General features: G+C 43.2%; 1 protein-coding gene across 1 annotated transcript; it reads right to left on the bottom strand.

Moving 5' to 3' along the window:
• Window positions 1-375: 375 nt before the first annotated feature.
• On the bottom strand, window positions 376-8,532 carry pgd (phosphogluconate dehydrogenase). Its single transcript, XM_061257290.1, has 13 exons — window positions 8,372-8,532; window positions 7,645-7,720; window positions 7,278-7,457; window positions 7,046-7,111; window positions 6,472-6,590; window positions 5,687-5,756; window positions 5,452-5,586; window positions 5,039-5,228; window positions 3,240-3,370; window positions 3,008-3,141; window positions 2,160-2,259; window positions 1,288-1,410; window positions 376-944 (listed from the first exon to the last, which is right to left on the bottom strand). The coding sequence occupies exons 1-13, from the start codon at window positions 8,377-8,379 to the stop codon at window positions 825-827; spliced, it is 1,452 nt and encodes a 483-aa protein (XP_061113274.1). The 5' UTR covers window positions 8,380-8,532; the 3' UTR covers window positions 376-824.
• Between the last annotated feature and the right edge of the window lie 2,981 nt (window positions 8,533-11,513).

The following is an 11,513-nucleotide window of genomic DNA, read 5'->3' as shown; positions in this document are numbered from 1 at the left end:
AAAATTTTGAAAAATCTACAACACGATATCCCCATCACTAAATGCGATGGTTCTTTTCCACGGAATACAAGCGCATTTCAAGCAGACAGTTGAGTGACCTGCCTCCTAATAAGGTATAGTATTATTTCCTGTAAGAATATAGAAGAACGCATGACACCTCTTATAAAGCTTCCAGAATACTGAATAAAGCACTAAGCACACCCCCTACTGGCAACATGAAGGCGCTGCACATATACTCTCGAATTAATCTGCCAGTTGAGATGCAAATTCCGATGAGGATGAAGAACACAAACGGTAAACATCAAGTGTCCAAACAGAACAGCGGCTACAGGCTATTTTTAGAGAATGCCTTAAGAAAAAGACAACACAATCTAATTAAAAAGGGATTTAAATCTTTATTTAGGCTAGCATAGTGCAACAGTTAACCTTAATCTCACACACGCACTGAACTCTGGGGCACACATGATCAGAAATAAACATCCAGAAGACAGTGCAGTTTCAGGGGGAAAGGTCATCCCCCTTGTTGTGTAAATGCAGAAAAAAGCGCTACGACTAGACTTTAAGGGGGCAAAACAGGGGGACGAACTGGGGGACAAAAATGTTTACACACAGAAACACACACTATGATCGTATTCCCATTTCATCATAAATTAAACAGAATAGTGGCTTTAGCTTGTCTCTACTGCGTTCTGATCGAAGCACTTTTTCTATCTTTTCAGAAAAGGAATGTGTGACGCGTCTTCTCGCGTTTCTCAGTCGGTCTTTTTTTCGTTTGATACCCGCGGGGTGAGTTCGCCCTCGTCCGTGTTCTCCCGGGACGCCCCTTAGGCATTGTACGAGGAGGACGAGACGGTCCCTCCGAGCCCGGTCCAGTTGGTGTGGATGAAATGCCCAGGCTTCGACAGTAGCTCATAAGTGTGTGCGCCAAAATAATCCCTCTGAGCCTGTATGGCACACATGAGAATAATTTATTTTTAAACTTTACAAAGTACAATAACGATGAACAAACTAGGTATAGGAGTTTCCTGAGGCAACACACTGTCGCCCACTGCTTACAAGCATAGCTATTTCTGTACAAGTTACACCGCCTGCTTTAAACCCACAATCTCCCAGTCCAAAGCTATGTCCATGACCATATGCTAGGGCCTTACCTCAAAGTGCTTAGCGATATGCTGTAGGGATATACTTAACGATATGCTATAGGGCTATGCTTAGCGATGCTACAGGGATATTCTTAGTTCTACAGGGACACGTGTCGCAACATGCCCTGTGGAAGGCTGGTCTTACCTGGAGCAGGTTGGCTGGGAGCATGTTGTGTCTGTAGCCGTCGTAGAAGGACAGAGCCGTACTGAAGCAAGGCATAGGGATGCCCTGAAGGACACCAGTGCTCACCACTCGACGCCAGGAGTCCTGCGGGAGAAGAACGCGTAGCAATTCTCACAACTTCACACTAATAACCATTAATTACATTTACATTTTTACATTTTAGTCATTTGGCAGACGCTTTTAATCCAAAGCGATTTACAAGTGCATAGGTTCTACCATAAGTCAGAGCATCACATCCAGAAACTAGCAAAATACACAGGAATTAATGGTTACCATTATTATTGCCATTATTATACAGAACCTCTCAAATAAAAAAAAATTATACACAAATGTTATGCGAGACTGTACAGTAACGGCCAGTTTCACAGGGCCTGAGTGATGACTGAGGCCCCAGGCACCAGGGGGTGGGGACACACTTAGCTCATTATTAAACGGTAGGGACATGCCATCTGGCCAAATGTCTTTAAGAACAGGTAGATGGTGTCCTTACCACCTCAGACTCCACCATAGAAAGGACTATTGGCATAAAGGCAGCGGATACTTGGGTAGGATATGTTTTAATGCATTTGCGCATTTACAAACAAAGCACCCAAGGTTAACCACTGTAAACACATGTTTTATGGTACATCCAGACATGCCCCTGGGGCTAACTACCAGCCACCAGTGTGGGCGACGTTGGCTCAGGAGGTGAGAGCAGTATATTAGGTGAAAAAACATTCCCTGAAGATGAGCAAATACACTCTGCTGCTTGAACAGGCAGGGCCTCTATGGTCGGATGGAAAAGTGCACCAGGGCTCAGTTCTGGGACCAGCAGCTGCGGTCTCTCTGCTTACCTGGCAGTCCTGCACAGAGTTACTGAAGAAGCCATCCAACAGAAGGCTCTGAAGCTCTGGATCCTGGTCAAAAGCCTCCTTGATTTTTCCCAAGAAAACACTGTGCAATGCAAAGGATTAAAAAAAAAGCATCACAAATGGCGTTATTACTTCTGGCTTTCACAGCTGTGAGGGAACTGAATTCAATCCATTATCTATTGTAATTTATGTTCCAGGAAATACTTGTGCAGCAAGAGGTACAGTCATACTTCATTTACACTGGCATTAAATCGGTGTCACCCATATTTTTATGTGATACATATCAGCTATACAGTACATGCAGCAGCAGAGATTACAACATACACTGCATGCAAGAAAGTTTACACAGTAGGTGCAGCCTCTGTGGAAATTATGCAATATCTCCTCAAACCAGCATTTCCCCATTCTTGTGTCACTTTATGCCTCTCTGGAAACCCCATCTGTATGTCCTAATCACTTCCCCACCCATTTACAGGCCACAGCAATAAAAGAGCTTCAGATGGCCTTGTTATACTGAATTTGGAGACTAACAGAAATGAATTTAAAACAAACATTTGCACGACACAATATCATACAATACTGATGCACCAGTCCACTACATGATCTCTCCACCGCAGGGGGTAAGAGCAAATTTTCAAGTTAAAAATGCAAGATTTCCACTGGATGTACTGTACAACAGAGATTGAAAACATGAGAGAGGAAGGCCACCACAGCAGAGAAGTTGTGATGTGATACTGAGCCTCTGGCAAGTGAAGGGTCAAACTATGCACACACAATACACAAATCGCGCACACACACGCCCACGGACACGCACGCGCGCACGCACTCACCTACGGATGATACAGCCCCCTCTCCACATCAGAGCGATGGCTCCGTAGTTGAGGGACCAGGAGAACTCCTTGGCTGCCTGTCGGAGCAGCATGAATCCCTGGGCGTAGGAAATGATCTTGGAGGCATAGAGAGCCTAAACAAACACAGAGCAACCACTCAGTCCAACACAAACAGTCCAGCCGTCCTTACCAGACTGAACTACCACACTGCCAACGGTGAGCGACGGCCTACCTGTCTGATGTCCTCCAGGAATGTGGCTTTGTCCCCGCTGAACTTGGCCCCCCGGGGGCCGCTGAGGGTCTTGCTGGCTTCAACACGCTCCTCTTTCAGAGAGGAGAGACACCTGGCAAACACCGCCTCACCTGTGGGTGGGGGAGGAGGTTACATTACAGCTATCTATTCATCCCAAGCCACGTACAGTTGATTAGACCAAGCAGATCTAAGCCAGGGACAATCCCCCCTAGAGCAATGCTCAAGGGCCCAACAGCTGAATGGATTTTATTGTGGCTTCAACAGGGATGAACCACCAACCTTCCGGGTCCCAGTCATGTACCTTAGCCACTAGGCTACATGGAGGACCAAACAGAGCTTCCCCTGTAGGAGGGGAGGAGGTTAGGAGGACATAAGGCTATTCACTGAATTTTCGCGTCGGCTAAAGTTACATACACCGCACCGCACCGTTTTCCAAGGCATAAACTGTAGAAGGTCTACAGAGTTAAATCAAACAATGGCAAGTTTAGTTATTACATTTTAAGTTCTAAGGCTTATCAGGAAATTGTCTCTAGTGAGTTCCTCCTCTGTAGCGTGCCACACACACAATTTGCCTTTAGAAAGTGAGAGACTGCCAAAAGCAGACAGTGCGTGGGACTGTGCCAACAAGAGTACAGCTACAGAGTATTACACCACTATGGCAGCCCTACATGAGCTCATCTGAACCAGGAAACAGACACTGCAGCGGTCTCTGTGGGGCTTGGCTCAGTTTGAAAAAGCAGAAATCGGAGACGAGTGTGGAAATGGTGGGTAAGCATGACTGGGCAAACGGGCACATACAGTATGGCAGAACTGAATCAACAGGAAGAGAAGAGAAGAGAAAAGCCGATGAAAGTGAACCAAGCGAGTCTCGACGTGGAATGCGACTCATTGAGCACAGATATCCACCCTCCATCCCTGCCTGGCTGACAAACCCCTGCTTGTTTTTTTTCATTCCAGTGCCTGTCTTTCGTATTAGCTTATCTTATTCAAACAAGGAATACCCTTCAGAAACAACAGCCGAGTATTAGCCGGTTAGCCAGCACTGGCAAATTTACAGTAATGTTGATTAATGTGCAGTGTCCCTGTAAAAGTAAAAAAGGAAATACAAATGTTTGGTAGAACTAGGACTCAATTACTTAAAATTGGATGAAACAGCCCCCCCCCCCCCCCCCAAATCAGGAACAAAACTTTTACGTGATGACAAGTTCTCTGGTTGCAGAGGAACAACAAAACTTTTTCCCCCACTGTTAATGAAACAAAAGAGGAACGGTGCTTGAAAGGAGCCCTAAACCCCTATCAGATATCTCAGGACATCAGAAGGGACACCAAAGCAGCCTATGAATGAATGGGAGGAATACTGCCATAAAGTAACGCTTTACTTTTCTTTTGTATTTGCATATCCATCACTGAAGATGCACAAGTGGAAATGAGAAGACATGACTGGCCAGCCTACAAGGGAGGGGCGTGGCCTCAGGGACAGGGAAACTGAAAGGCCAATGTACAGGAGAGGATAGAAATTCCTTCTAATGCCACATCAGGGGACAGGAAAATCTTTCCAAACCACTGAGGAAAAGGTACTTTATTTCAGCAAAGAAGTCCCTGGAAAGAGATTTCTCTCCAGAAATGTGCTTCAACTAAAAGCGCTAAATAATAATTCCAGTCAAACAGACTGGTGCCAAAGTGGAGACCGGTAGCTTTCATCACAAGAGACCAGCCAAATGACATTTACAAACCCAGTGGCGAGTTCTACTCCAGACACAAACCCACACATCTCTTACCGATTAAGGTGACGGGCGTGCCGTACTCCAGGGCAGAGATGGCCGTCCACTTCCCCGTGCCCTTCTGTCCAGCGCTGTCTCGGATTTTGGGCAGCAGGTGTGTCCCGTCTGAGTCTCTGTACTTGAGAATGTTGGCAGTGATCTCTATGAGGAAGGAGTCGAGCTCTGTCTTGTTCCAGTCAGTGAAGGCCTGGGGATTCCAAAAGTTTCAAAAGCACCATGAAACCGGAAACTTCCATTCACATTACCGCTGCAAACTTTCACATGAACACACACACACACAGGTATGCATGTAGCCGCTCACACATGAAACACACAAACAAACAAACACACACACACACACACACACACAGGTATACATGCATGCACCCACTCACACACACACACACACACACACACACACACTGACCCACCTGTGCCATCTCGTCGTGATCCATGCCCAGCACGTCCTTCATCAGGTGGTAGGCCTCACATATGAGCTGCATGTCTCCGTACTCGATTCCGTTATGAACCATCTTCACAAAGTGCCCCGCACCCTCGTCTCCCACCTGCACATCATGCAGGGCATCGGTCAAGGACTGCACAACGCCACTGGGTTTATACAGTGTACAAAGTACACAGACAACCAGAAACATTCGACCCACTCACCCAGTCACAACACGGCTCCCCTGTTCCAACCTTGGCAGCGATGCCTTGGAAAATGTCCTTGATATGTGGCCTGGAGGATGATAACAGTATTATAGGTCTAATCCCAGTGTAATTGCAAACTAATCAGCTGCATAACAATCTAATTATAATGGGAGTTCCCCGCATCACATGACAGAAATTGAGAATAAAAAATAAAAAAAGACAGAATTTAGATCAGTGGGTTGTGACCACATGTGGGGTTGCCTAAAAGTTTTTTTGGCTCTTTGAAAATTCAAAGACATAACCATTTCTTCAGAAGTGTTTCGACTTACCACAAAGCCTAGGCTAGGGCAAGTCAAACAGCACTTCAACGCAACTATTATTATACAAAGAAACGCAAGAGGCCTTGGTATATCGCCAATAGAGGCTGAAGGGTGTTGTTAGGAATGAAGCGATTGTTGGGGTCGTGTAAATGTGTGAACATTAATTTGAGGCCTCATCAGAACCCCCTGGTATAGATTGTGAGCCCTGATAGGTGACACCTAAAGAATATGGACTTGATGTTTTCTGAGACCAACATACAACAGCAGTTCTCGTAGATTCCCCCCCCCCCCCCCCCCGACATGGATTCTCCAAACTTAATTCTGATGGTATACATCTGAAGCAGCTGAACATAATCTTCAAATTATATGATATTCAGTATATTGGTCACATACTTAATGACTATACCGAATAAAGACTTAGGCCACATCCAGTGAAAATGTCCATTAGACATACAGGGTTGCTCAGTTTTGGGGGAGACTCACCAGGCCTCCTTGTGGCCCCCGGGCATGAGTGAGGGACCGTAGCGCGCGCCCTCCTCCCCCCCACTCACCCCGCTGCCCACAAACAGCAGGTTCTTCTCCTTCAGGCTCTTACACCGCCGCTACGCACACACACCCGCACCGCAGGAGATACAACAAAAACAAACATTCTCACCGCACTGTACGCCCTCACAGACACGTCCCCAACACAATGGTTTTTCAGCATTAACAGAAGTGCAAGACAAGACTTGCAATACAAATTCATTCATGTTAAAAGCAAAAACATGTATTGCGCAATAGTACAAGTGGTGCTCAAACTCAGTCCAGGGCCCCGCTGTGCCTGCCTCTTTGCATTCTAACCACAACCAAATTGTGAATAAAAAGCAAATAAATTAACTTCAACTTATGTTCAATGGCCTTTTTTGATCAAGACACTGACTATAACCAAAAACAGGACACACTGGGATACATGTACCAAGCTCATGCTGCACAATGACACCATATTACAGGTGGTATATGCAACCATGCAAATTTTTACAACATGGTCGAATGACTGAGATGCCCCCAATGTACTCACAGTTGTGTCTCTGTACTCAGAGTTGCCACCATCAATGATGATGTCCCCAGGTTGAAGAAGAGGAACCTAGCACAGAAACAGGAGAGAGAGAGAGAACATTCAACATTATTATATTATGCCTTACATTAAATGCCTACAAGCCACAAACCATCCAGCATTTTTCTATAAACAGCTGCCATGCTTCATGAACTGAGAGCTCAGAAACGGGCACTGGCACTAACTGATCACTTACGAGCTTCTCGATGAAGTCATCCACAGCCTGGCCCGCCTTCACCAGCAGCACGATGCGGCGGGGGGTCTTCAGCTTGGACACCATGTCCTCCAACGACTCCGCGCCCACCACCTTCGTGCCTTTGGCCTCCTTCTTCAGGAAGTCGTGCACCTTCGAGACCGTTCTGTTGTACGCGCACACCTGGAGACGTGAAGAACCAGACGGAGGACAGAGACAAAAAAAACGATTCAGCATCGGCAAGAGAAGCACGAGGAAGCTAAAGAGGGCAAACTGGAAAGGTCACTAGCTCCACAGAGTACTTTTCTAGTACTCGGCATATTTGTAGGTAACCAGACATAACCATTTCTTCAGAAGTGTTTCGACTTACCACAAAGCCATGGTCATTCATGTTCAGTATCAGGTTCTGACCCATCACTGCCAGGCCAATAAGGGCAATATCCGCTCTGTGGAAATATAGTCATTTTACCAGCAAGCTTGCATTGAATCAAATACATGACACACATCAGGCCAAGACAGCAAGCACAAGTTACATTAAATTTTGTATTTGCATTTAAAGGGTTGATTCAATATTAAAGAGGGGGAATACAATCAGAAATGTTCGTTCATTAATGACAATTTAACTTAATGCTCTCTGTAGATAATGCTAGCAAGCTATGTTCCACATCGTGCATACCAAATAAAAGAGCAAGGTGCTTGCTTTTAGACAAATGTTAAAACAAAACTACACAGGGACATGTATTCTGCCAGGGTACCGATTTAGCTACCAGCCATTTAACGTTAGCCAGATAGAGATTATATAGCGAGGAAGCTAAATGGTACATGTGATTTGACGATTTATGCCACCCAAGGCAATCTGCATTAACGCATCAATAGAGCAGCAACAAAATACGGCTATAGTAACCGATGGCCGAAAAAAACGCTCACGAAATTCAACTGACAAACAATTAGTCAACTACTGCTAATGTTAAGTTACTTTTGACAACGCTATAACTTTGCTTACTGGTTATATGTGTTTGCTAGCTAGCGTGCTAGCTGAGTGTTTTTTCCTTTCTGGATAAACAAAATAGCAACATAGGGGAAACAATCATACTTACTCAGCCATAATTATAGGTGTGCTAAGGCTCCGATTTAAACAAATACTGCCAATCGACACTTCTGAATTTGCTGAACTTCCTCGTCAACGGATAGACGCAAGGAAAGGTGCAGCTCTTCACATTTGCCTCACTGCTGACAGGGCTGTCAGTGACATAATGTAAAATAGCCTTAAAGCCGTTTCTCTCTATTTTCTCATTGGTGCAGAAATTCTGAGCAGTGATACGCGAGGTTTTATTGGTTAATCTTCCTGTCACTCCATAATCTCGCGTTATCCTCCCATAAGGATGGAAAACAGACCAATTTAATCAATCCAAAGTTAATTTCAAGTAAAAACGCGAATGCTTATGCATTTTAACGAATCTGACTCGACATCATTACCGAATTATAACAATATGTTAAAAATATAAATAGCTGAAGAAAAAGCGTAATGCTTTTTGCTCCAACATGGTTTCAACATACGATTGATTAGTACGGTCTTACTAGTTGCTCAAATCTACGGAACCGTGGGTTACCGTAACCAATCAGTTTTTTGTATTTATAACGAACCGCTCGTATGACTTTCTAGCCATTTCCGCAGCTTCGTAAATTAACTGGTCAGGTTGACTATGAGGCCATCCATAGACTGATCTGTTGGCACAGGAACTTGCGGAAGAACAAAAGTTGGAAGGCCAAGTCCCCGTTCATACGAGCATGCGATAATAATGGGCACTTGTTTCAGAAAAATAACGGTAGTGCTATTCAGCGTGATAAAAACACATGCAAAATTGTCATTATAATATAGACCTATGAAATCCAGGTTGTTGTTGAAAATGATGGTGTGGAGGCAGTAAGAGTAGTCTTTTCTGTAGATCAACTGAATATGATAAATACATGTGTTATGATAGTGCTATCCCCCGGATGAGAGGTTAAATAAACGTTCGGACTCACCGCGGCCATTGACATACATCCAATAGCAACAACTGGAAGTAGCATAGAAGTCTTCATATCCAGGACATATTGATGATATTTTAACAGTCTGGCCAATGCAACAGCCTAATTAATTTACCAATGGTAATTGCGTCTATTATGTTCTGAGGGGGAAAAAGGAATGCCCCAAAACAGTTCTGCTTGCTCCCAAAAGACATTTGATGGGGCCAGGAAAATCTTTTGGAGCAGACAGATGTGAGATACCTATCTGTGATTGTAGGTGTCTAACAGTAGGGACCATTGAGTGTGGTCGATAATTCAACTGTAGGTTTTGTAGATATAAAAAAAAAGTTTGAATCTTCAAATAGCATTGCTTTCAGGTACTGTGCCAGTCATCAGTACCTGGTGAGTGGGTCAATACGTGCATGTCTTTTGCCCTCTGGCAAGAAGCAGATTGTAAGTAAATAGAGGGTTATTCTTAAGATAGATAATTTTCTGACAAAGCACTCTAATGGTGAACAATGTAATTAGTTCCGATTAATACAATTTTGGGAAAGAGATGCATCTGCAAAATTCACACTGAGAAACAAGGCAGACACTTATGATCCCGTCATATGGATTGTCCCAAGGCAAACAGCTCTTCAGCTGAGTATATGAATTGTAATCATTAAAAACAATATTGCAACCAACGACAGCAGATTTGTTTTACACATGGTGAAGGGTTCTTGCATACATAGCTCCAAGCCCATACATATCATGCAAATAAATAAAAAAATGTCCGTGTGTAGTCATTGCCATTAGTCACAAGCACAAAAGCAATGCATATAGCCATCTGTTAAGGACACCATGGATTGTACTTCATAGCTTTCATTTAGTTAATTCTTTGTTATTGCAATTCAGTTGCTGTACTTATTTGTGGAATTGCAGATTCCACAAACCACCTTGCATGTGGATGCAGGATTCCACAAACCACACACCGTTGAACTGCAAAGTCGGTAATTTCTTATTTTTTTACAGATGCCTTGGGTCATGTTCATCTTTTGAGAGTATTCTGGACAAAGAATAAGACGGTACACAAGCAGGGTTTTTTTTTTGTGCTAATGCACTGGTTGTACTTTTATTGTTACTTCATTCACTAAACAGTTCAATGGTGCAAGATTACCATACACAGAATTAAGAGATCTGCATTACACGTCTAGGCTATACAGCGAATGGATTATAATTATTACAAATACATGAAACGTATTTACATTTTAATTTGAGCTCCATACAACATATATATTTACAAAATCAGTATGAAAATGATGCCAATCTGTCAAATAATGTACAGTATTAATGTATGCTTTGTTTACCAAAGACAGCAGAGGGAATGTCAACAGGTAGTTTAAAATGGGGTCTCTTCCAGAAGGGAGATGGAATCATTTCTGTTAGCTTTGTTTTAAAGGCAGGGTGGACAGTATTAATTCACCTGGGGAAAGCTGCTTTTTTGTACACCTCAGCCATAGCTGGTCAGAAATAACTACCCGATTAAAAAAAACAACCAAAATAACCTAATATAGGCCTATGTCAACATATTTATATAGTACAGAATCAGACTATCACTATTTTTCTGAAGTTTCTGTTGTTCAATATCTTAAAATGAACCAAGTTCATTTCAAACTATACTAGAAATGAGAAGGGTTAAAATGAGAATTAAATGCCTTTCTGGATTACAGAGCTTTTCTTACTAGTATCTGCTGTTCTTGAGTGCATACCGTCTACATATTACAGAATCCAAACCCCTCTCCCAGCAACTTTAAATGCTCACAGTGACAAACAGAAAACATGAGAAAGACAACATGCTTCATTTGGCCACAAAACTCTTGTGGAATAACTGAAATTGTGCGATAGCCTTCATTGACCAGTTGGTATTACCATTTCATTACAGCATGTGCAAAGAGATGCAAACTAATATATACACTGCAGTGTAAAAAAAGAGAAGAAATAACTGATATTAAACGTTAGTAAATAAGCAACTCAAAAAGAACACCTGCTCAGTGATTAGATCCGTACATTTTACGTCAGACACTTCATAGTTCAACCATATGTGCATATCGTAACAAAAAAGTAACAGTGCAAACACCTTGTGCTGTACAGTGATAAATTGATTTCCGTCTGAAAGATTTGCAGTTTGCAGTACAGATTTCTTCAAACAGCTAGCAGATACTGGGTAACAATGCAACAGACTCCATCTAA

The sequence above is a fragment of the Conger conger genome, chromosome 10 (assembly GCF_963514075.1).
Source record: "Conger conger chromosome 10, fConCon1.1, whole genome shotgun sequence".
Lineage (NCBI taxonomy): Eukaryota > Metazoa > Chordata > Actinopteri > Anguilliformes > Congridae > Conger > Conger conger.
Note: the sequence above shows the minus strand (reverse complement) of the source record. Positions and strands in the feature narration are given on the sequence as shown.

Coding starts and splice junctions, on each gene's coding strand:
- pgd (XM_061257290.1), bottom strand. Junction 5,587..5,686: donor GGGAGCCGTGTTGTGACTGG/GTGAGTGGGTCG, acceptor CATGATGTGCAG/GTGGGAGACGAGGGTGCGGG. Junction 2,260..3,007: donor GGGGGCTGTATCATCCGTAG/GTGAGTGCGTGC, acceptor TGCATTGCACAG/TGTTTTCTTGGGAAAAATCA.